We start from the raw sequence: 27401 nt of genomic DNA, 5'->3' as shown, positions 1-27401 counted from the left end.
TATCTATCTATCTATCTATCTATCTATCTATCTATCTATCTATCTATCTATCTATATCACCTTCTCTCTATTCACATAGCCACTACCCTAGTTCAGGGCCTCATCACCTCTTCCCCGGGTGATTGCAATCTTCTAGCTATTTTCCTTGACCCCAACCTTCTTCCTACTCCAATTCATCCCCCATTTAGCTGCCAAGGTAATTTTCTTAAAGCATATCACACAATAAAATCCAGGGTTTCTCCATTTCCTCTGTGATCAAATATAAAGTCTTCCCTTTGACATTTAAGGCTCTTCATGACCTGACTTCTTACTACCTTTCTAGTCCTTGAAGATTTTGATTTCTTCCACAGTCTCTGTAATAGAGCTAAAGTTACCTGTTTCTTTTCTCCCATGATCCTCCCTCTGTTGTCTCATCACTGGCTGGTCCTCATTTCTGGGATGGCCTTCCTCCTTACCTCCCTGCCTTTTTTAAAGACTCAGCTCACATGCTACCTTTTGCACAACACCTTTACCAGTCCCCTCAGCCACTGGTTTTATGTACCCAGTTATATATATATGTTGTCTCCTCCATTAAAATATGAGCTCCTTGAGGGCTAAGTCTATTATTTTTCTCTTCTTTGTATCTTCAGCACTTATCACAGTGCCCTTGAATATTTATTGACTAATATACTATAGTTACTCACACCTACCATGAGGCTCTCCTTTGGGCGACCTTCATCTTTAGTTCTTCAAAGGGTAGAATCCCATGAGTCCTAAAGCAACACTAGAAGAATACTGATGCTAAATCGACAGGCCTTTGTTTGGGAAGAAGTTTAAGGTATTTAAAAGAACTGTATAATTTCTGAAAGACCATTTTAGTTCATCTTCCTTCTATTCAACTCTGACCCATTCTATTATCTGTACAGAATGTCTGTCCATGACACAGACCAAGTACTACCTTCTATAGCAAGTCTTTCCTAATCACCTCAGCAAATTGTGCTGTTGTCCTCAAATTACCTTGTTTTTATATTGTTTGTGTTCTGTACATATTTATGTATAAACAACTAGGTTGCACGGTAGAGATTGCGCTAGACCTCGAGTCAGGAAGACTGAAGTTCAAATCTTGCTTCAGACAGTTACTGACTGTGTGACCCTAAGTAGGAACCTGCCTAACTCAGTTTCTCCATCTATAACATTTAGATAATAGCACCTGCCTCTCAGAGTTAATGTGAAACACTTTGCAAACCTCTTATTATTGTATTATTTCTTCTTATTATTAATGCACATGTTGTTACCTCCAGTAGAAATATAAGGGCAGGAACTGCTCATTTTTGCACTATGATTGAATAGTGCCTACTATATAGTACCTGTTTTAACAAATTCTCCATGCTTGATTGATTCGTGAATGTACCAATGGACTCTGCGTCTTTCGCTCTACCAGATCAGATGCTTCTGTATGGTCTACAAAGAATAAGCAGACTGGTACCTTGTATTCTTAACCCCTTTCAGGCACTTGTGTGACCACATAGTTGTGGTCTCTTGTAATATGCCATTGGCAAAAGCCTGCCTGTTCCCTTCCCATGCTTTTAACAGGGATATCCTTGTACATGTGTAGATTATTCTCATAAAGTTTTTGTGGAGATGGACAAGAAGGCATGTGAGTAAGCAGTTGTCGATATTTGGGGGGTTATTTTCTTTAGTGTAATAATGCCTACGATTTTTTCTAAGTGTTTGGACTCTTTCCCTCTTCTGGGTTATCTTGTGAATCAGTCTCTCGACAGCCTCTAAACTGTATCAACTCTCTAACATAGACTAGTTTTATGTATACCTGGCTTAGTCTATCTTCTTTTCCCATCTCTGTTTTCTTTAGGGCAGCTTTTACTTCTGCATCTAACACATACATTGCAGATTATGAGATTAGAATACACATTTACTGGTTCTATTTTTGTTCATGACAATGAATGTTTGTTATAGAAATCCTGACAGATCTTTTCCATTTTCCAACACCATGAACTGATGGTAAAATAGCTTAATGATAATCTTGGCTGCAATGAAGAAGGCATAGTATTGAGGTTGAAGGTTATAATCGCACTGTACTCTTTCTTAATTAGGCATCTTCTAGAGTACTCCTTTCATTTCTGGGTACCATAGTTTAGAAAATATATAGACAAACTGGAATATGTCTGGAATACAATGATTGGAGAGGGGAAGCATTTATTAAGGGACTACTGTATACGAGGCACTGTTCTAAGTGCTTTATAAAAACCATTCAATTGAATCTTCACAATAACCTTGGGAGGTAGGTTCTATTATTATCCCTATTTTGTAGTGGGGGAAACTGACAGAGTTGTTAAGTGACCTGCCCAGGGTCACATAGGTAGTATCTGAGGACAGATTTGAATTCAAGTCTTCCTGACTTCAGTCCCAGTGCTCTCTACATTGCTCTACATAGCTGCCTCAAATGATTAGGCACTGATTCTTCATGCCAGTTCCAGACTAATCTAGAGTACTGTGGGTACCATAGTTTAAAAAAGACATGCATAAGCTGGAGAGTTTCTTAGAATATAATGACTTTGGGAAGAACTGAGAACATTCTACCTAGAGTCTGGCTGAAAAAAAAACTGAGGAAGAGAAGACAAGACTTAATAATAGCTAACATTTATATAGTACTTCAAGATTTGTAAAGCCCTTTACAAATATATCATTTTATACTCATAACTCTGGGAGGTAGATGGTGTTGTTATCCCCATTTTACAAATGAGGAAACTGAGTTAGCAGTTAAGGGACATACCTAAAGTCTCACAGCTAGCTGAGTTCAATTTGAACCCCAATAGTCAGAACTAGGAAGAATGAGCTAATGTTTTGAAGTTACAGTGGACAACAGGTATTTGATGTAAGGAAAGCAAAACCAAAACTTCTCAGGAATGAAAGGTATCCAAAATTAGAGTAGGTTCCTATGGAAGCTAGTGCTTTGCTCCTCATTTCATGTACTAAAGCAATTTTTGGTTACTATTTGTATACAATATAGCTATTGAGATCCTCCCAAAATCTTAGATTCTGCATTTTGTGAGTCCATACACCAATAAAATTACAGACCTTTGAGGGACTAAAGTTGAACTTCTTGTGCTGTCTCTGCTAATCGATGTTTCTAAATGCTTCCATAATAGTTTTTTGCCCCCATCTCTTCATAGTGTCTATTCTCACTGTTACCATTCTAGCTTAGGCCCTCATTACTACTTCCCTGGACTATTCCAACAGCTCCCTCCCAGGTCTTTCTACCTCCACTCTCCTCTTTCAATGGATTCTTCATGCCAGTTCCAGACTAATCTTCCTTATGCAAACATCTGATCATGTTACACCTTGCTTAGAACCTACCAGTGATTACCTGTTATGCTACTAAGAAAAGTCCGAGCTCCTTGACCGGTATTGAAGGCCTGGTAGCACAACCCTACCTTTCCAGCTTTATGTCATACCCTTTCCTTGTGTTCACTCTGCATACAGTATGCTGTATAATGTAGTCTCTTGTAATATACCATTGGCAGAAGCCTGCCCATTCCCTTCCCATGCCTTTAAAATGGATATCCTTGATGCATGTGTAGATGATTCTCATAAAGGTTTTGTGGAGATGGAAAAGATGGTATGTGAGTAAGCAGTTATTCATATGTGGGGGGGTTGAACATAGAGAGTACATCTCCCCCCTTGCAGCAATGGTAACCTACTTTGCTGAACTTCTTTGTGCTTTTCTGTGTTTATTTCTACCTCTAGACTATAGTCTCCACAAGGCCAGGGACTTTGTTGTATTTACAATCTTCACCTTGTATGTATGTCTCTTCTTTACCCTCTTGCCCCAGGCAACCATAGTGTCCCATACAAAGTATGCAAATACATATGTTGAACTGAAAAGAATTGAGATGCAAGTTGGTCTGATGAAAATAACCCAGAGTTCTAGATATTTCTGTGTAATTTTAGAAGAGTTTATTTTCCTTCTTTGGGCTTCATTCCCTTCTTGTCTAACATTGACCCTAGGTGATCCATAAAGTCCGTGGCAGCTCTAAATCCTGTGATTCTATGAAATAGTTGGGCAATCCAGGAGTTGGCTGAGATGAAGATTATGCTGTTTCTCAGGGCTTGGGCAGACTCAGGGAATGATGGGATTAGGTTACTCACATGAGCTCACAAGGGGTGTGTGAATGCAACCTGTCACCTCTTCTATGCCAAAATCACTACAGTACTGTAGAAAAAAAGGAAGGCTGCCTGCACTATCAAAGCCAGCTGTTGTAAAGTGGATGGAAACAAGAGTCAAAATGAGACTTTGGAAGAAATTATATTTGCTTAATTAGAAAAAGACCCCAAGTCAGTTCACATTAAATTTATCTTTTTCCTTACATCCCATGTAGAGGTAGCTACAACTGAAGATAGAACTTAAAGTGACTTTAAAAAGAAAAACAAAAGGAGTGACTGACAAAGTTTTCCTCATTTCTGAATAGGCAAAACTTTAGGAAGGGAATCTTATGCAGTATTATAACAATAATAACAACAATACCGCCACTAACAACAATAATAAATAGCTAACATTTATATAACACCTTACTATGTACCTGGTACTGTTCTGAGTAGTTTACAATTATTACCTCATTTGATTCTCACAACAACCCTGTGAGGTAGGTGCTATTATTATTATTATCCCCATTTTATAGATGGGGAAACTGAGGCAATGGTTAAAGTTCTTGCCCAGGGTCACACTGCTAGGAAGTTCCTGAGGCTGGATTTGAATTCTGTTCTTCCTGACTCCAGGCTCAGGGCTCTATCCATCCTTGCAAGTCACTTATCCTTACCTTTCTCTGAACCTTAGTTTGCTCAGACAGCTAGATGGTTCAGTAGAGTACTGAGCCTATAATCTATAAGACCTGAGTTCAAATCCAGTCTCAGATACTTACCAGCTGTGTGACTCTGAGCAAGTAACAACTTCTGTTTGTCTCAGTTTCCTCATCTGTAAAATGAGGATAATAATACCACCTACCTCATGGGGTTGTTATGAGGATAGTTATAAAGCGCTTAGCACAGTACCTAGCACATATTAAACACTATGTAAATGTTAGTTATTATTACTATTATTATCTGAAAATGAAGACATTGAGCTCCATGGTCTCTGTAAGGCATTTCCAGCTCTAAATCTATGACCCTAGTATGCCAGTCCTTTCAACATATTCTCATATTGAATGTATTCAGGTTCATTTCCTGTCCTGATTGCCTACCGCTGGAAGCTCTCCAACTTACTAATATCTTTACAGAATTGTGGTGCCCAGAAATTAAACACAATAGTACAGATGTAGTTGGGTTGGGAAAGAGTACAAGAGGACCATCACCTCCCTATTCTTGGAAGTTGCACCTCTCTTAATTCAAACCAACATCTCATTAGCATTTTTGGCTATCATCCCATATCATTCTGATCTTGTGGTCCACTAAAAACCCCAAGATCTTTTTCAGAATTTTTAGTCAAGTCTTTCCCTTTTTGTACTTGTGATATTGATTGCTTATGTCTTAATGTATGATTTTATGTCTGTACCTATTAAATAGAATCTTAGTAGATTCAGTCCAGTGTACTAGACTGTCAGGATCTTTTTAGATTTAGATTTCAGTTTAGATAGTACATGAGCTATCCTGTCTAGCTTCATGTCATCTCCAAGTTTATTGTCTATGATGCTGGCTGACACTTTTTAACTTTAGTTTGTAATTTTAGTAGCTCAGAGCTTGTGAATTCTTATTAGTTACTTATCTAAAAACCAGACTCTACTAACACTAGATGATGGGAGGTGCCTGAGTCTCACTCTAGCAATCTGATTTTAGCGTACATTTGCTTAGCTGGGATCCATATTGTAATAATTTTTTAAAGATTGCAGTAGAAAAGGGATCTCAAACCTTATGTTTCTCAAATGATTTTGGTTTGTCATATTTTTTACTTTTTACCCTCTTTGACCAGAATGAACAAACCAATTAAGAAATCTTTGTTTGGAGAAAATGTACTTAGCTGCCAGCTCTTGATAATAACATACTCTTAGGCAACTTTTTAGGATCATAAGACCATAGATTTAGAAGTCATTTAGTGCAACCCCCTTCTTTCACAGATGGAGAAACTGAGGCTAAGAGAAAGTATATGACTTGTACACAGTCACAGGGCTAGTTTAAATGTCAAAGATGTGATTTAGACCCAGGTCTTCCTGACTCCAAGTCTATTCATTACCATGAGCCCTCTTAAGTTCTGTGAGACCTTAAAGATCATTGCATCCCCACATTATATAGTCAAGGAAGCTAAATTTCTTTCTAGTTTTGGCACACAGTGATTTTGAGACCCTTGTATTATAAAGTAAGATGATAAAGCATGCTCGTTAAGCACCTGCATCCTTGCCCTTGGAGCCAATCAAGTTAGTCAAGAAATCTAGGTGTGTTCAAATTTCTTTCATCATTTCAATCCTCAAAGTAAGTACCTTTACTTTAGATTAATACAGAGTCATACTTAAAGTAAAAATACAGTACTCTCTCTTTGCAACAGGTTTGGGGAGTATTATCTAATTATTCTGGATATATTTGCACATAATCACTAAATGATTGTGGTAAGGAACAATAATACCGGGATTTGCATTTCAACTGTGCTCAGTCTCTTGGGGATATTGCCCCACCTACCAAAACCCAACTCAAAATTACACAAAATGAAATCACGAAATATTGACTGGCATTGTTGAAGGAATTGGTACAAAGACATGACTGCTATCTTCAAAAAAGTTACATTCTAGAAAGAGAGATATGACACACATACACACTTTTTTTTTTAAAGGAGAGGGGATTATTGGGAAGATGGAAGAGTGAGAGTTTTCTTAGCTCCCCCTGCCACATACACATCTAATTATACAAGTAGAAAGCCTCAAATGAAGAAAACTCAGAATCTGCCCTGAAGTAATATATACAGAAAAAAAGATGAAGACAAAATCACTAGCCTATCATTTTGTACATTCCCACTGCTGCCCTTTTCCACCCATAACTCATATGCTGATGGGACTAGCTCAAATCCTAAATACCATTTTCTAATAAACCACACAGAAAAAAAAATGCCCAGAAATACTGAAAGCAGATGGCAAAGAACAGATTGAAAGAACCTAAGAACACTAGCAGAAAAAAAAGCCTTCAGTTAAATCACCAAGAAGTATTGTAGTAAATTTGTAGAATTACAGATTGTTAACCATAAAGGAAAAATACAGGATACTCCAAAAGTTGTGCTGCAACTTTAAATTTTAGTAACTTAAAGCTAATTAAGTTCTAATTGCTTAAAATTAGACTAAAACTTTTGGAACACCCTATATTGTAGGTGGTAAAGGAAAAACCCTTCAAATTCCCAGAAGAACTAGTCAGCATGGTATAAGATTACTGTATTTTTTCAAACAAATCAAGGAAAAAATTGTTTATGATATTTTGGAGAGGCTGAAATTAATTAAAACCCTAAAGTGAAAAAGATCATCCAATTACATCATGCAGCTGAAGAAACTAAGCTGAGCTGAAACATCAAAAAAAAAAATAACAGAATATTCAGGAAAGAGCTTTACAACATATCTCATATATATCCCTTTTTTCTACTAACACTAGTTTGGGCCCTCATCCCTTTTCCCCTAGGTATCTTAATGGTCTTTATTAAGTGGTTACTACTGGGTCCAGTGGCAAGATATAGATCAGCATAACTGGAAATGGTAGTTTTGTGGCAAATGAAAAGGCAAGATGGTACTCAAGGTTGGACAGGAAAGCCAGCAGACCAAATAGAAAGGCCATGAGGACCTCATGAAGCAATGTCAGGGCAGATGGTCTCCCGCTAATGACTACTGGGAAGAGAGTAGTGGGTTCAAGGGTCCAAGTGGAATGGGACTCGGGATTACCTCCAGAAAATTAGGGAAAGAAAGGAGGAAGCATCCACAGTCAAAAGAGGGTGCGCCATCCCTGATAGTAACTATTCTGGCATGGCAGTTGGGGCCTATTGGTAGGCTAAGGTAGAGGAGGTGAAGGTGAACAGCAGCTGATGATTTTTTCTAACCCAAGCGACTGGCATTTACTGTTATTTAATCTTCATGGGCCTTCGTTTCTCCAACTATAAACTCAGAGGGTTGAATTTCATAACCTCTGAGGTCCCTTCTCTGTTTTAGCTCTCTGATTCCATGATTCCTTTGGTCAGTCATAAAGATTGACCATCAACAAACAGACTGAATTCTGAACCAGTAGAAGGTGAACTCAGAAAAATGAAACCAAAAACTTTAGAAGTAAAAGTGGTGGGGGTGCCTAGATGGCACAGTGAATAGAGTACTGACCCTGGAGTCAGGAGGACCTGAGTTCAAATCCAGCCTCAGATGCTTAACACTTACTAGCCATGTGACCTTGGGCAAGTCACTTAACCCCAACTGCCCTCCTTTCCCACTCCAAAAAAAAAAAACCAAAAAACAAAAGTTAAAGTGGTTTATGTTTCTATCATGTATTATAGTTACAAAACTCTTAAAATATATATAATTTCACTTGAGCCAACAACAACCTTCCAGGCAGATGATAGTGACTGAGATCACCATGATTCCCACCATATCTCCCTTAGTACCTTGTATGGTATTTTGCATATAATAGACATTCAATAAATGTTTGTTAAATTTAATGAAAATTTTGAGATCTTACCTTTAAAAAAAGCTAATTCTAAATATAGGGATAGGCACTGGACCTGGGATTTTGTTGGTATATGGAACTCCTAGGTGAAGAAACTCCCTCTACTAATGCAGGTCAGAACCTTCTCTTCAATTTAGAATAATTTTAACTAATATTTACATGGTACTTTAAGGTTTGCAAAGTACTTTATACGCACTCTCTCACTTGATCCTCATAACAATTTTATGAGATAAACGCTATTACTGTCTCCATTTTACAGATGAGGAAACTCCAGGACTGAGAGTTTAAATGACTTGCCCAGAGTCACTCAGCTGCTAAGTGTTTGAGGAAGGCTTCAAGTTCAGGTCTTTCTAATTCCAAGGCCAATGTTCTATCCATGATACTCTTAGAAAGTAGGCTAGAGTACTGAGAAATTAAATGACTTGCTCAGGGTCTCAGAATCAAGACACAGAGATAAGACTTGAACCCAGATCCTTCTGGCTTCAAGGTCCATTTTCAGTCCTCTGGGCTATCCTGCCTCAAGAATATAAACATATAATGGCAAAAGGAAATGCTTGTTTTATTCCATAAATTAAAAAGGAAATTTTAAAAAGAAAGGGCAAAGGCAAGCTCTTGCAGGTATTACTAACCTGGAAAGTCTTTGAATATAGAACTAGTTATGGAGTCTTTGCCTGTTACCTGAAGGCCAACATGGCTAAGTTTGAAGAAGCGGGCTTTGGGGTGATAGAAATTTCAGTTCCTGAAAACTATACATGAAGTTACAATACATATTGGTGGAGAGAGTGGCCAGACTACTAGAATTACAGATCTTTGAAGTGTTGAAGATGAAACTGAATTATGAAAAATGTCACCTTCAATCACTGATACTGACATCTTGTTCATCTCCATAGCTTTCCTAAAGTTATCCCCAAAAGTTTTAACTAGAAGCCCCTTACTCTCAGAAATTTTATGCTAATTTAATTCAATTCGAAAATCATCTAGTAGGCAAACTTATGTCAGGCACTGTGCTAAGTGGTAGAGCCACAATGACATGCGTGCTTGCCTTCATGAAGCTTATATTCTACTGGGAAGAGGTAAACACACACACCCACACAAGTAAATACAGAATATATACAAAGTATTTCTAGGTGAAGGGTAATTTATGAACAATAGAACCAGAGTTCCAGAAAGCACAATAGAAAAGTAGGAATGAAAAAAATTTTTTTTGGGTGGGGCAGTTGGAGTTAAATGACTTTCCCAGGGTCACACTGATAGTAAGTGCCAAGCGTCTGAGAACAAATTTGAACTCAGGTCCTCCTGACTCTAGAAACAGTGCTCTATCTACTGCCTCACCTAGCTGCCCCTGAAAAAAAATCTTTTTAAGCGTTTAATAGATGACAAGTACTTGGGATACAAAGAATCAGCAGGACAGTGCTTGGTTTTAAGAAGCGCGCAACCAAACTGGAAGACACAACAATAAAAGAATTCTCTGTTTCAGGGTAGATAAAAAGGCCAAGAAGTGCAGATCGTTAGGTTACATTTAGTAGGTCAGATGACAGTGCCAGGTATAGAACCAGGGCAGATGGTAAAGCCTAGTGATCTTCCATCTCACTGGCAGGAATAAAATGAGTGATTCCCATCTCACCTCACTGTGTCAGCAGTCAAGCAGCCCAGATGGTCTCTGGCTAAGATAAGGTAAGGTAAGGCAAGAGGAGGGATGGGGTTGGTATGGCTGGATATGACAGGTGTGCTGAGCCTAGGCAGCCTGCAAATCAGAAATGTTGGGATCCCTAGGGGAGCCACTGAGCAACAAACAGCACCTCCCACTGACAGAGTACGTCACTATCTGCATAGCTCTTCCTTTCCTTCATTGTTCATGACTGCATCTCATAAAATCACAGATAAGAATACACTGTCCTGGGCTTGGCTTTGCTCTTCTATAAAACTACATGTATAACATGGGGCCCTGAACTTGTGATGCAGGAATTTTCATGTTATCTTGCCCAGAACCAGGCTTCCACATCACTAGCTGGCCATTTCAAAACCATGCAGCCATCCTCTCTGTCCAGCCTCCTTATCCTCTCCAAATGGAACCTTGGACTCTGCCTTTCTCCACAAAGGGCTGCCCTTCTTGCATTTTTTCATTTCTAGTACTTAGCACAGAGCGAGACACATACATAGTGATAAAAGTTAATATTTATATAGTGCTTACTATGCACCGGGCCCTGTGCTAAGTGTTTTACAATGATTATCTTATTTGATCCTTAGAATAACCCTGGAAGATAGTTACTATTATTACTGCCATTTTAAAGATGAGGAAACTGAGGCAAATGGGTTGAATGACTTTCCCAGGATCAAAAAGCTAGGAAGTAGATGAGACCATATTTGAACTCAAGTCGTCATGACTTCAGGCCCTCTGCCCACTGTGCCGCCTAGCTTCTAAGTGCTTAAACAATGTTTTTCATTCATTCATTATGTAGACTAGACTTAAACACCATCATGATCATTACAAATGAAACATGCACCTTGGATAATGTGATGTTTGCTTCTGAGGGTAAATGAATTCATTTGATCGTGACTGAAATGTGATAAAATCATATCAGTGTGCTTTTTTGAGGGGGTTCTACTAATTACACTAGTGAACTTGAATATTTAATAAAGTCTATTGGTTTTGTTTATGTGAACAGTAAAAATGAATTCATTGAGATATAGAGTATAATAGTAATAGCGATAGGGCAATTGATAACTGGCTGCTCATTAAAAACTCAGCTTTTTAGTGAACACAAAAACATGTGTGCACACATGTGTGTGCATGTATGTGTGTATATGAATATATACACACACATACGTGTGTGCATGTGCATGTATCTATGCATGTGTGTTGGCAAGAATGAATGCAGTCTTTGAAGATGGTGTCTCATTTGCTGCCACCCAGTAAGCAAACATACAGAAACTACCCTGTACAAACACAAACCAAACTATACATACTATGCAAATGTAAACCTCACAAACATACACAAACCACCCTGTACAAACACAAACCAAAGTACATATACCATGGAAATGTAAACTTTATGAACATAAACAATAAAATAGTCTGGAAACAGAACATTTTTCCCCCATCATTATCTTTGCATTGAATGAGAGTGTGAGTCCCTGTGGAAACCTGCCAGGATCCCTAAGCTGTATGAGAGCTGCCAAGGTTTTCTTTAATTAATGTACAATAGCTCAAAACAGCTTTTACTCTCCTTGCTTCACTTTTACCTCAACCTGGCCCTAACAGGCTAATGGGGTTAGAGAATGAGGAAATTACAGTTTTCTTTAAGAAAACAACAACAAACAAAACCCCTCCAGATTCTTGATAAAATGAGGCATCAGAGCACTATGAAAGTCATAATTACTGGACAAGTTAGTTACTTTAGAGCTAGAAGGGCCTATCTGGTCCATTCTATTTTATAGATGAGGAAAATGAGGCCCTAGGAAGAGACCCAAAGAAGTTAAGTGACTTTCCCAAAGTCTCACGTGTAATAATGCCAAAGGCAAGGTTTGAACCTAGGTTCTCTGTCTTTCTCGTGCATATTCTTTCTCCTATACCACATAGATCTAGGACTTCAAAGACTATTTAGTTTAACTCCATAATTTTACAGAAGGGGAACCTGCGGCCCAGAAAAGTTGCCTCATTTGTGCAAGGTCACATAGGTAGGAAGTGACAAAGCCTGGATTGGAGTGTAGGTTGTCTGGCACCAGATCTATCCTCTTTCCACTGAATATCTTCTGGTTACCAAGAAAAAAATCAAGGCATGGCAGTATGGGACCCTCACCTGGGCTTTAGGAGGTTGAGCTGTTGGATTAGATGATCTTTAATGTTCCTTCCTGACATGATGTTCCATGATTCGAATATGACATGAACTTGATCACCTAGTAACCCCTATCCTTTCATTTACTTTCTTTGTCTTGCTTCCGTCATCTACCTACCCTATCTCTCCTTCCCATCCTTGACTTTAGGCAAATCACTTCTCTAGACTGGCATCAACTATAAAATGAGGAGTTTGGTTCAATTACTGCACAATTACAAATAACTGATCTCCTCAGGAAGCTCTGAATGCCACCCTACACAGTAAGTCTTGTATTGCTCTTGGGATTTAAAGGAATGCCATTGGATGTTGAATCCCATGTGCATTCCCACAGGGTTTAAGAGAATTGATCCCTTTAGGACACAACTGGAAAAAGCATATGCAGAATTTGATTCTTAAATTAGTAGGACAACCTTGGACAAATCCCTTAACCTATCTGAGTCTCACTTTATTCATATGTAAAAACTGTATAACAATAAAATCTCATAGGGTTTTTGTGAAGATCAAATGAGATGATGAATGCACAACTCTATATATAAATGTGAATTGAAATTTGTTTTTTATTTTTGGAGGGCAATTGGGGTTAAGTGACTTGCCCAAGGTCACACAGCTAGTTTTTTGTGTTAAGTGCCTGAGGCCACATTTGAACTCAGGTCCTCCTGACTCCAAGGCTGGTACTCTATTCACTGTGCTACCTAGCCGCCCCCATGTGAATTATTATTATTAAAGCTTATAGGTTTGGTTTTTAGAATAAAAATAGACCAATGTGGATGATAGGGATGGTGCCTTGGTTACCCCTTCAGATTCAGAGATAGCCCTGAAAGTGGAGTCAAGGCATAGGTTGGAATAGGGGCTTTGACAATCACTAACTCTGGAATTCTTTTTTTTTTAATTTCTTTATTTTTAGTTTTCAACATTCACTTCCATAAATATTTTGAGTTCTAAATTTTCTTTCCTTCCCTCCCCTCTCCCCAAGATAATGTGCAATCTGATATAGGCTATCCATATACACTCATATTAAACATTTTCTCATTACTCATGCTGCAAAAGAAGAATTAGAACCAAGAGGAGAGACTGCAAGAAAGAAGAAACAACAATAATAACTCTGGGATTCTTTTTTTTTTGGCCCTTTGGCAGGCAATTGGGTTGAATAACTTACCCAAGGTTACACGGCTAGTTTTTTTGTGTGGGTGTTAAGTGTCTGAGGCTGGAACCTTACTCGGGTCCTACTGACTCCGGGGCCAGCGCTTTACTCATTGTGCCACCTAGCAACCCCTGGAATTCTTAATCCTATCTGTCTGTGTGGCCATGAGTAAAGTCACTTAACTTCCCTCAGTTTCCTCATCTGTAAAATGAGGAGCATGACTTCTGAGGTCTTAGCTCTAAATCAGCCATTTCTCACTGAACCTCAGCTCCCTCACCTGTAAAATGGACATAATTGCTCTATTAATCACCACACACAGAGTTATTTTAAGGCAGGCAGTTGGTAAACACTGTGGAAATGTGAGCTATAAATGTATGAACGGGGTATCTCTGTGTTAGACTAGCTCAGTAACAGTTAAGTACTGAACGCTTACAAAAGATCATTTGTGAATTATTTGGGGACTTGCTGTATTACTAGGCTTCTTAGAACAGTCACCTGAAGAGAACAGTTTGTATGATCTCAGGGAATTGAGTACCTCTCACCAACCAAAGAATTCTCTCAAAATCTTAATCTGTGAATGAACAGTGTAAAAGAAAGAGCCCTCTCCCAAAGCAGAGATGAATTGGCTGCAAAATAGAGATGAGTAGGTCTCAAGATTATTCTAATTATAGATTACTTAGATGAGCTAGGTAATGACTCAACTTTCATAAATGCACAACCTTAGAGATGGAAATAATCTTTCAATGTCTGTATAAACACGTACATCTCTCGGTATGAGAGCTGGAAGATATTAGAAATGCCTTCTTAAATATCCATACAATGTTTAAGATGGAAAGGTCTTTAGAGATCAATTAATTCAACCTAGATAAGATATCTGGAATTCTTTTTTAATATGTTGTCTCTCCCAATCAGAAGCCAAGCTCCTTAAAAGCAGGAAATCTTTTGCTTTTTTTCTATTTGTATCCCTAGCATTTGTCACATAGTAAACACTTAATAAATGCTTTTTCACTCATTTTCATTCATTCCTTCACCAGAGAAATGAAGTGACTTTCTTAAATTTATAGTGAATAGGGCTAGAACCCAGGTACCTGGACCACTAGTCCAATGCTTCCAGAATTATAGTACCTCACAGTTGAAAGGGAACTCAGAAAACCTCTAGTTCAACTATTATTGTACCAAATATTATAACATCCCTAACAAGTGATCAGTCAATCTCTAATGAAGACCTCCAATGAAAGGAATCTCATTGCCTCGTTAGATCATTATACTGTCTGTGACTATTTATTAGAAAGTCTTTCTTATATCAAGCTTAAAATCTGCCTCTCTGTAATTCCTCCCTGTTGGTCTTAGTTCTGTTTTCTGGGGCCAAACAGAATTAAATTGAATCCCTGTTCCATACAATAGTCCTTCAAGTAGTTAAAGATCTGCTTTTAGTGATCACTGCTAATCATTCATAAACCATCTCTTTAATACCATATTCTAGCATTTTATCAAGAATCAACATTAAGCTCCTTGATTTATTGCTTTCAGATACCACCTCCTCTCTTTTTTGGAAAAATTGGGACACTGGCCCTTCTTGGTTCCTGTGACTCCTCTTTCATTTGCCACGATCTTTAATGAATGACTGACAATAGCTAAGTAATCACATCTTCCATCACTTTCTTAATTCTAGGAATTCACTGATTCCTGTCTCAAGTTTAGTTAACATATAGACTTTCTTCCTTAGTTTTTTAGAAAAAAAATATTCCTTTGGAAAAATGCCAACCTTGTCTTCATTAAACTAAGAAAAAACAAAATCAAATACCAAGAAAGCAAATAAATGGACAATTTTACAGAATACAGTTTTGCAGGTCCAAACAACCCTAGAAGAGATTGATGGGCCTATACAGGAACTCTGGTTCCTCTCTAAGTGTTTGGCCATATCATCCTGCCCAAGTCAGGAGTTTGAAAGGCCAGCCTTGTGACCATAATAACACATAAATGTCAGCAGATAATGTATAAAAGACAAAACGTTTGGAGAAAGAAACTGAGTGAGACATATAGTTAGCATCATGGCATTCCCCGTAGCTTGCTTCCTGATCTAGCATTGACCTCACAGGCCTAAATCTTTGCTCTTTCAACTTATTCCTTACTACTCTCTTAGTTTCTTAGATTGTGGTGTGCTGAAGAAACCAAAAGCACCAACCCAGCTTGGCCTTTTGGTTTAAGTTTGTTTGGATCCTGATTTAGACTTCACTCTTCTTCCTCAGTAAGGGTATGCCTGGTATTTGCCCTAGCTTCTGGCACCGGTCACTGCCACATTAGGGACACAATAATTCCTTTTCCTCTCCCCAACCCTCATGGGGAAAAGTTGTCACTTCTAGATCTACCATTAGGGGTCTACCCTTATATTATATGTATTGAATAGATCACATTTATATAGAACTTCCATCATAATACATGAAGTATGTGTATTGCAGTTCCCATTTTATAGATAGAAAACTGAGGCTTAGAGAGGTAAAATAAGTTGACCCAAGTCAACTTGGGTAGTGAGTGATTCAGTTGGGATGAGAAACTAGAATCTTCTAACTGTAATTAAGTTCAATGCTTTTTCCCTCTATACTAAGTAGCCTCTCAACTCCCTCTTGTGGCCATGAGCGGCAGAATAAACTTTTAACTTGTTTTTAAATACTGCTTTTAAAGAATAGACCATTAGAATAACAGTATGCATATATGGTTCACCCTCCATGTACTCCCATGAATATACATTCTAATAAGAGTCATGAGTAATCCGGCTGATGTCTAATGGCTTTTCTCCTCTTTCTAAAGAATGTGGGGATCGTTTTCCCACAACTTCTACAACAAGGAAGCTGTTTTCCTTGCCTGTGAGAACAAATCAGTAGAAATTTGAGTTTGGATAAGAATTCAAAGTGAGTCTAGAAAAATTCCCCCTTCTTTCCCAAATCCACCAGGTACATTTTTCCCCCCTTTTGAATGTCTGTGATCATTCTAACTAAAGGAATGAGAATGTCATAGTCAAGGTAGAACCCAAGAGGCAAATTCAGCTACTTTGGGAATAACAAAAGAGGTGCTATCCTAAATCAATGTAAGAAGTATCTTTCTTTGTTTAAATGATGCTTTCTTTTAAATCTAATATCAAATATAAATATAACAAATTAAACTTTTAATTATTTACATTTAAATAAATGAATTTCAATATATAAAATGTCACAATTTTTCAGTAATGACTTACTTCTAAGTCTCCATCAAGATTCTTTTGTCTACTCCTTTTCATTAATTTTTCCTTTTATATGGTCATATTGAATATTTTCCCTTTCTGTAATTCCATTAAGATCTTTCCAGATATCTTTATATTTCTCATACTTGTGGATTTCAAAGCTCTATATAAATGTTGACTATTAGCTTAATTGCATTACAGTATATCATTCCAGTAGTGTACCACAATTTATTTGACCTTATAATACACTCATTATTGGCAGTGTGGTTTAGTGGACAGAAATGCAGCCTTGGAGTTAGAAGACTGAGGGTCAAATCCAGCCTCTCTGACATATTGGCTGACTGATCCTGGGCAAGTGAGTTACTGAACCTCTCAGCGGCCCCAGGAAACTCTGTAAGACTATAAGGTACAGAACACTTGCTGATCTGCATTGGTAGAAGTAATTTCCTCCCTGAAAGTTCTACATATCAACAAAATCAAAGGTCCTGCTAAACAACAACAACATAACAAATTTAGGTTGCTTCTAAATATTTACAATTATAAATACTACTATAAAAATCTTTGAGCAGATGGCTTTTATTATTTCTATTTGAAATATGTACTTTAACACATTAAAATAATAATTTCCATACGGGATATGTTGACAACAGTTGAATCTTTTGTGTTTATGGAAATGATTATTTAGGTAACTTTACAGCCACACTGCTCTCCAAAAAGATTTCAACAATTTGTTATCTATGATGAATGGTTGAATATAACTGTTTCTCTTACAACCCTGTTAACAATGAGTTTCATGGCTTTTAATTATTTTTTTCCAGCTTGATGAGTGGGGGGTTGTTTATTTTTGTTTATTGTTATCATTATTATATATTGGTAACTTTTTATATTGTCAATTATTATTTATTGTTTATATTTTTGTAGTAAGTATTTTTACATCCTATTAATCACAATGTGTATTTCTTCTTTTAAAAATAGTCTCTTTATAACACTTGACCATTTATCCACAGGGGCTAGAAACTGCCTTTGCAAATTTTCACTATTTCTATAAATATTTTAGATGTTAAGTTTTTATTTGTAATAGGTATCATAAGTATTTCCCCAATATGTTCCTTTGTTTTCATGATGTTTGTATTAAATCTTTTATCTTAATGTATTAAAGTATATCTATATTGTCTCTAATAATTCATTCTACTTATTTAGTAGAAAAAGTCAGCTCCCCATTACATTCAAGATAAATATATTATTCCATGTATTCTATTTTCTTCATAGTTGTTTTTGTCATTATTAAAGTTTTTTTTTTTCCCAGCTAGAATTCACTGGCTATATGGTGTGGGTCAAAATTCATTTCCTGCCAAATTGCTAAGTAATTCTCCCAGTATATTTGTCAAGTGATAAATCCTATTCCTTAGACTTTTATTATCTATAGTTTATTATATTTATTATCTACAGTTTTATTAAATACCAACTTTTCTGAATGTATTTGATTGTATTTCAATTCCTTTCCTGATTCCCTTCACACTGCTGTAGTGCTATATCATTTGATAACCACTTTGATGCATTAGTCTTAGAGAGCAAAACCACCTCATCAGCTTTTTTTAAATGTACTCCTTGAGATTTTGACTCATTTGTTTATCCATACCAACTAAATTATGGTTTTATCCAGGTTTATGAGGAAACCAGAGAACTCATCTCTCTGCTAACTCTTATTGAAAACCACTTGTTCCTAAGGGAAATAGAAAATTAGAATTGAAATGGACGTTGGAATCATAGAACCACCGGATGTCAGATCTAGTCTTAGATTCATTAACTTTTAGAACTGAAAAGGACCTGAGAGATTAGATTAGTAAACTGAGGCCCAGACAAGGGAATTGATTTGCTCAAAATCTAAAAGCTAATGAGAGTCAGGACAAAGATTATAATCTATGTCTACCAATTCCCATGTCAGGGTTCTTTCTTTTATATCAGGCTATCTATGTAGAGGCACTATGCAAGGTCTCTCAACTATTTTTTTTATGATAGGCAGAGTATTAAGATTGAATAGAGACATCCAAAATTGGTGAATGACTAAACAAATTGTGGCATACTATAGAGACAGGTGGTGTAGTGGATAGAGTGTGTCACCCGGAATTAAGAAGATTTGAGTTCAAATTCAACCTCAGACACTTCCTAGCTTTGTGACTCCAAGTCACTTAGTCTGTTTCCTCAACTGTAAACTGGGGATAATAAATGCGCATACATTGTGAGGATCAAATAAGATAATATTTGTAAAGCAATTAGCACAGTGCCTGGCACATAATTTTAAGCACTATAAAAATGTTAGTTATTATTATTGTTGTTGTAGTTACATGAATATAATGGAATAATATTTGGAATAATGGAATAAAATATAATGGAACAATAATATGGAATTGTGCCATAAGGAGCAATGAATGTGAGGAACACAGACAAGCAAGAATAGACTTATGTTAACCGATTCAAAGTGAAATAAGCAGAACCAGGCAGCAATATACTGTACACAATGACCACAATAATATAAATGGGAAAAAACAAAAATACACAAAACTAAGCACTGTGTAATTATAGTAATTAAGCTTGTACCCCAAGAAGAGATGAGAAAATGCATATCCCTCCCCCTTTTTTGCAAAGGTGAGCCAATGTGGGCATAAAACATTACATATACCATCAGAATCAGTTGATGTGTTTGTTAGTCTTGCTGACATGCTTTTTTCCCTCCCTATCTTTCCAATATTTTATTACATGGGATGACTTTCCTGGAGGGGCAAGGGATAGTTACATTTGGAAAGGAATGTGAAAACAAAACATATCAATAAAAACATTTAAACCCTTAATTGGAAACCATGTTGAAATCCCATGTGTGCAAAGCTCCTACCAACATACCCTTATGGATTCATTTTTATAATGCATCTTAGAAAGGGCTTTTTAAAAAACCTTCACAAAAGTCAAGGGAAAAACAACACATTTCAGAGCAGATGCTCCACATGGAACCATTACAGGCAGTACTATTGAAGTGAGTAGCAGGAAAGTACCATACCTTTCTGAATCCCGCTGGCTTCCCAAGAGGACTGTGAGCCTGTTGGTTTTTTAAGGGGGAGGGGGGAGGAAGGGAGGTGTAAAGGGAGGTGGAGAAAGAAGAAAAAAGAAAAGTAAGTAAATTCAAAATCCCAACAGAGCCTACAATGGAATATTCATTTTGCTGGGAGAATGTTTCCTTAAAAATTCTGGTCATCTGGACAGCCTGAGCTAGCAGGTAATTTGATTTAATGAGCTTTTTAACACACATCAGGAACACAACCCCGTGGGTCTTGTTTCCTAATAACGTAAATCCAAGGCACAGTTGTTGCCTTATGCATGGCTTTGACTCTACTGACACCTCGTGGCCAGACTTACTATGTTCTAGGTAAAAAGGAGGTCAGATAAAGAATGAACTAAAAAGAAGTCAGAGTGTAAACCACTGAACTTTAAGGTTCTTCAATATCTTCTAGACCACTCTCAAATTTTACAGATTAGGAAACTGATTTAATTTAGTTCACACATTTAGTTAGTGGAGATCCAGGCCTAGAACTCAGGATTCCTTATTCTCAACCTAACATTCTTTCCACTAAACTAATCAATTCAACAAATATTTGTTGAACAGGGTCCTGTAGGGGAAACATAGAGAGGGTGCTTGTTTTTGAAGAGTTTACAATTATAAAGAGAAAATATACATATGGATGAAAAGATGTAGCAGCACAAGAAAAGACATGTGAAGGATCAAATGAAATATAAAGGAGCTAGATGGTTCGGTGGATAGAATGCTGGAGTCAGGAAGACCTTGAATTAAAATAAGGCCTTAGATATTTAATAGCTGTGTTACCCTGGTCAAGTCATTTAACCTCAATTTGCCTTAATCCACTGGAGAAGGAAATGGCAAATCACTTAATATCTTTGCCAAGAAAACTCCATGGACAGCATTAGTGTGCTATGTTCCACAGGGTCACAAAGAGTCAGACATGACTGAATGACTAAACAACAACAATCCAAGGAGACATACATTTGGACATATTGTACTTTGAGTTTAGTAAAGAGAAAAGTTACTTTGAGCAGGGGTAACCAGGGAAGGCGGAATTCAAAGCATGGTTTTCTTAGCTTGCCTTACTGAGGAACAGTGAAATGCAGACTATGTGACTTTTTTCTATCTACCCAGGAGCGCTTATTCTTGGATGCCACAATGCATTTATTCCTTGACACCTACCTCTAGCAAATTGCTGGAATCCTTGAGTTTAGATTTGTAAAGCATCCAGCGGTAGCGGAGATCCTCCAAGCTTTCAGAAATTTCTTTCTTTGGTCGGAGATGAAGAAGATTTTCAAAAAGACGCTGACCTTCTGGGAGCCTGTCCTGTAGCTCCTATGAAGAGGTAAAGATGGGGTCACCCACATATAGAATGCAATGAGTACAATGACAATTCAGTCTATTGTCCTAAAACTTAGTGAAACTAGTTGTTAACCCTATCCCTACTTAATTAGGGATAGGAAATCTTAATTTATCAATTAAAAGCACTTATTCACATGCTATAGTTCTATATAAGCCACAATGATCTTTGAATTCATTGAAATAAAAATATATTATTATTGTTACTATCATTACTATCAGGGACAGCTACGTGGTGCAGTGGATAGAGTTGCTGGGCTTGGAGTCAAGAAGCCTGTTCCTGAGTTCAAATTTGGCCTCAGACACCTACTAACTGTGTGACCCTGGGCAAGTCACTAAACTCTGTAGAGACTGTAAAGCTGTGAGACTCTGGGTATGACCTCAGAGACAAGGATATGTGTCTGTCTTATTAACAGAGAACTGAAGGGACCCTTGATTAGAGGTCATCTGGTCCAACTCTGGGTTACATTACAGATAGAGAAAGTTTGACCCAAAGAAATTAAGTGGAGGCAGAGCCAAGAAGGCTGAGTAAAGGAAGGGACTTGCCTGAGATTTTCCCCAAACTCCTCCAAATACCTTTAAAAATTCTAGAACAGCAGAACTCACAAAAAGAGTGAAACAAATTTCCAGCCCAAGAAATTAAGTAACTTGCTTAAGTTCAGAGAGGGAAGTATATTTTGTCATTAATAATTATGATAAGAAATTAAAAGTCTGAGTCTTAGATTCCATAATTTTACATTATTATGGGTTACCTCTTGTTATTTCCTTTTCTCCTAAAAAAAATTGATAGAGGCAGTATGGTGCAGAGGAAAGGGTACAGAACTTCCTCAGAGTCAGGGGAAATGGCCTGATAATCCCAGCTCTAATCACTAACTACTGTGTGCTTTCTTTGAAGCTCAGTTTCCTCATCTGCATCATAGGGATGAAGGAAGGCCTTGTAGAATATGAATCAGCATTTTAATAAGGATTCAAAAAGGGGGAGATGAAGAGGAAATGCATTATAGGCATGAAGTATACTTTATATGGCTGCAATGGAAGCCATTCATTAATCAATCAAGAATTTATTAATTTATTAATATTGTGTGTCGGGTATTGTGCTAGAATAGAAATAGAAGGAATGAAACAATCCCTACTAAAAACTTGCATTGTAATTGGAGAGAAAACAAAATATAAAGAGATACATATACGCACATGCACAATAAATGTGAAGAAAATAGAAATGGTGCAGTAGTTTGCAAAGGAGGTAAGGGTATGTAAATAAATATTTAACAACCAGCTCCCTCAGGAAAAAAAATGTATACAGTACATTAATCTGTATTATTAAGTCTAGACTATCAACAAAACAATAAACCAAGCCCTGATTTATAGTCTGCCAATTTCTGAATTGTAAATGTTCACACCAAACATTCAAATAGTCCGTTTTCTAGAGCTAGTATGAATTGGTTCCAGAACACCCCTCGAAGGATTTGTCATTAGAATGGATTTCAGATATGGGGAGTGGCTAGTGCAAAGGCACAGAGTTAGGAGATAGCGTAACATGTAAGGAACAGAGAGAATGCCAGTTTGGCTGGATTGCAAAGTATGTGGTGGGGGGGTGAAAGAAGTAATATACAATGAAATTGGAAAGACAGGTTAGGACCAGGTTATGAAGGGCTTTAAAAGGTAGATCAGCTCATAATTTATCCCAATAGGGAGTCACTGGGTTTTATTAAGGAGAAGAATGTTATGGTGGGGCCTGGTCTTGTGGAAAATTGCTTTGGCAGCTGTGTACAGGATGAATCGGTTGGAGTGTGGAGAGTCTTGAGGCAGGGAGAACAATTAGGAGGCAATAGTCTTGACTACAGCGATGAAGAAACTGAAGTGAGGTGCTGACTATGTGAAGAGAGAGAAGGGGTTGGATGGGGGAGATGTTGTGGAGATAGAAACAGCAATTTGGGGCCACTAACAACTTGTGGGGTGAGAAAAAATATATGTGTATATATACATATATATATATATATATGTAAGTAGGCAGGCTTTTCAAAGGAAGGCACAGATGCCAGACCCCCAGATGCCAGCCCTGCCCCAGGCTGCCCAGCAAGGCTCGGGGAGCTGGGCTCTGACAGGGTCCTGCACAGCCCCTGTGGCTTTGTGCTTTTGATCAGATCAGGAAAAAAAAACAAAGGGGGAAGACGATCACCTGCGGCCACATTGACATATTATTGTTATTTCAGGGATAAAATTTTTAATAAAAATAAGTGCTGGTCTTCCCTCATGCCACCAGGAATAGGCCCAGAAAGGGTTTCCCGGGTGACTGGCCTGGCTCCAGTTCCTCCACAGCCCCTGAGCCCCAGTTTTAGGCCTAGCTTCCTGCAGAGCATGCTACACAGCCAGGGCCTGGTGGGTCTCATCCTAACACCTTACAGGTTCATGCATTACTGGGGTACTGAGGAGGGGGATGTGTGTGCTGACCAAGCCTACATTCCCCAGAGCCCCACCGTTGGTCACCCTGCTCTTCCTCCCCCCAATTCTCCTGCCACACCAAGGCAGAGATCACAGGGCAGTAGGGTGGTATGAGAAGACTGGAAAAGGGGACAGAACCAAGATGGCAAAGTAAAGGCAGGGACTCCCCTAAGCTCTGCCACAAACTCCTTCAAATACCTCTAAAAAGTGAATCTGAACATATTCTAGAGCAGCAGAATCCACAGAGAGACAGAGTATGGCAGATCTCAAGCCCAAGACAACCTGGAGGGTCAACAGGAAGGGTCTGGTACACCAGACTGGGAGAGGAGCACAGTCTAGCATGAGGGGTGCATGAGCACAGACAGCCATAGCAAAGTTGGAGCAGACCCCAGTGGACCGAATCACTGGCAGCAGTGATGACTCCCAGGCCTCTGAGCACAAGGGGGGGCTCAGAACTGGGTGGCAGAGAAGTGTAGTTCTGTGGTAGTGACAAGAACAGCAGTAGCAGCTACTCTTGGGGCTACCAGCCCACAGACTGAATGTTTGAAAGTCACCTATTTAAACTTCCAGGAGTCAAGATGGTGGAATAAACAGTAAGTCTCTCACTCTCCCTTGCTGACCTTGAAAAATCCAGAGAATATTGCCCTAGAAAACTCTTGGAATAGTGGAGCCAGCAGAAAGATGGGATACAGCAGTCTTATAATTTGGGAGGCTAGGGGGATTAAAGGGAAAGGCCCTCTTGTTGTGACTGAATGGGACCAGGTCAGGAGGCATCCCAGCAAGCCAGCAGTAAGCCCCACCTCAGCAAACCAAGAGGAGATCCTGAGCCCCAGGGTGGAAGAGCAGGCACTCATCCACACCAAGTACACACCACCTCCAACTCAACACCAGTTGAACTATGAGATCATTACAACATACAACTACCAGCACCTGAGGCCAGTAACCAGGCCCCTACCCTCCAGCATAAGAAGTCTGGGACAGTGTCACCTGGGCCCCAGAAGCAGAGATCAAATTTAAAGGCCAGAAAAAAGGCAAACAAGATGAGAAAGAATTAAAAAATCAATAATCATACAGAAATATCTTGGTGACAGGGAAGATCAAAATACAAATTCAGGAGAGGACAACATGGTCAATGTACCCACATACAAAACCACAGAGGGGAATATGAACTGCTCTTAAGCCCCAAAATCCTTCTTGGAAAAGTCAAGAAGGATATTAAAAGTCAAATAAGAGAGGTAGAAGAAAAATTTTAAAATACAACAGACAAAATGGGAAAAAGTACACTGACAAAAACAACTCCTTAAAAAGTACAATTGACCAAATGGAAAAGAAGGTACAAAAAGTAACTGAAGAAAACAATTCATTTAAAATGAGAATTGAGCTACTGGAAGCTAATGACTCTATGAGATATCAAGAATCAGGCAAATGAAATCAAAAGAATGAAAATATAGAAGAAAAAGCAAAATATCTCATTGGAAAAACAACTGACCTGGAAAATAGATACAGGAGAGAGAATTTAATAATTATTGGTCTACCTAAGAACCATGATGAAAAAAAGAGCCCAGACAGCATCTTTCAAGGAATCATCAAGGAAAACTGCCCTGAGGTCCTAGAACTAGAGGGTAAAATAGTCATTGAAAGAATCCACCAATCACCTCCTGAAAGAGATCTCAAATTGAAAATGCCAGGGAATATTGTAACAAAACTCCAGAATTATCAGATCAAGGAGAAAATACTGCAAAGCAGCCAGAAAGAAACAATTCAAATATTGTAGAACCACAGTCAGGATTATGCAGGACCTTGCAGCTTCTACATTAAAAGATTAAAGGACTTGGAATATGATATTCCGTAAGACAAAGGAGCTTGGACTACAACCAAGGATCAAATACCCAGTGAAATTGAGCATAATCTTTCTGGCAAGAAGATGGATATTCAATGAAATAGGGGACTTCCAGACTTTCCTGATGAAAAGACCAGAGATCAATGGAAAATTTGATCTTCAAATACAAGACTCAAAAGAGGCATAAAAAGGTAAACAGGAAAGGGGAAAACAAAAACATGTTATTCAATAAGGACAAACTGTTTACATCCCTTCATGGGAAGATGATACAACTCTTGAGAAATGTATCTTTATTACATCATATAGAAGGGAAATACACAGACAGGGGGGCAAGTTTAAGTTGATTTTGATGTGATGATAAAAAATCTAATTAAATGCTTAAAAAAGACTGTAATGGGAGAAGAGAAAAGGAGGAGGCAGTAAAGGGTAAATTATATCACATGAAGAGGCACAAAAACATATTGCAGTAGAGGGAAAGAAGGGAGGGTGATGAGTATTGTTTGAAATTTATTCTCATCAGATTTGACTCAAGGAGGGAATAACATACTCAGGCATAGAAATCTAACTTGCCCTATAGGCAGTTGGAGGGAAAAGGGGTAGATTGTGGGAGGCAGCAGTCAAAAGCAAAACTCTAGTGAGGAAGGAAAGGGAGAAAGGAGAAAAAAAAGAATAAATGGATGGGGTAGATTGGATGGAGAGAAAGACACAAATGGTCATCATAACTGTGAATGTGAATGAGATGAACTCTCCCATAAAATGGAAGCAGTCAGCAGAATGGACTAAAAATTATAATTCTACAATATGTTGTTTACAAGAAACACATTTGAAATAGAGGGATACACATAGGGTAAAGGTAAAGGCTGGAGCAGAATATATTATGCTTCAACCAAAGTAAAAAAAAAATCAGGGGTAGCAATCCTGATCTAAGTCAAAGCAAAAGCAAAAATAGATCTAATTAAAAGAGATAAAGAAGGAAACTATATCTTGCTAAAAGGCACCATAGACAATGAAGTAATAGCATTACTAAACATGTATGCACCAATTGGTATAGCACACAAATTCTTAGAGGAGAAGTTAAGGGAGTTACAAGAAGAAATTGATAGCAAAACTATACTAGTGGAGGACCTCAATCTCCCCCTCTCTGAACTAGATAAATCTAACTACAAAACAAACAAGAAAGAAGTTAAGAAGGTGAATAGAATCTTAGAAAAGGTAGATATGGTAGACCTCTGAAGAAAATTGAATAAGGATAGACAGGAATATACGTTTTGCTCAGTGGTACATGGCATTTACACAAAAATTGGCCATGTCCTATGGCATAAAAACCTCATAATCCAATGCAGAAAGGCAGAAATATTAAATAGATCCCTTTCAGATCATGATGCAATAAAAATTATATGTAATAAAGGGCCATGGAAAGATAGATTAAAAATCAATTGTAAACTAAATAATCTGATCCTAAAGAATGAGTGGGTCAAACAACAAATCACATAAACAATCAATAACTTCATCCAACAGAATAACAATAATGAGACAACATACCAAAACTTATGGGATGGAGCAAAAGCAGTTCTTACGGGAAATTTTATATCTCTAAATGCTTTCATGAATAAAATAGAGTAAGAGGAGATCAATGATTTGGGCATGCAACTAAAAAAGCTAGAAAAGGAATAAATTAAAAATCCCCAATTAAATACACAATTAGAACTTCTGAAAACCAAAGGAGAGATTAATAAAATTCAAAGAAAACTATTGAACTAATAAATAAAACCAATAGCTGGTTTTATGAAAAAACTATAATAGAAAAACCTTTGATTAATTTGATTTAAAAA

At 37.8% G+C, this 27401-nt stretch overlaps 1 protein-coding gene across 4 annotated transcripts in view; it reads right to left on the bottom strand.

The window, feature by feature from the left end:
• SYNE3 (spectrin repeat containing nuclear envelope family member 3) overlaps positions 1-27401 on the bottom strand; it is a 237184-nt gene that overhangs the window by 19790 nt on the left and 189993 nt on the right. For all 4 annotated transcript variants that reach the window (XM_069104246.1, XM_069104245.1, XM_069104244.1 and 1 more), the window contains 2 exons: positions 21111-21263; positions 19911-19949 (listed from right to left, as the gene is read on the bottom strand). In XM_069104246.1, the coding sequence (XP_068960347.1) occupies positions 19911-19949; positions 21111-21263 (192 nt within the window). The remainder of the gene's footprint in view (positions 1-19910; positions 19950-21110; positions 21264-27401) is intronic.

The sequence above is a fragment of the Petaurus breviceps genome, unplaced genomic scaffold (assembly GCF_028583685.1).
Source record: "Petaurus breviceps papuanus isolate PSGF00001 unplaced genomic scaffold, PetGlider_PUasm1.0 685, whole genome shotgun sequence".
Classification (NCBI taxonomy): Eukaryota; Metazoa; Chordata; class Mammalia; order Diprotodontia; family Petauridae; genus Petaurus; species Petaurus breviceps.
The sequence above is the reverse complement of the archived record's forward strand: the minus strand, read 5'-3'. Positions and strand labels throughout refer to the sequence as shown.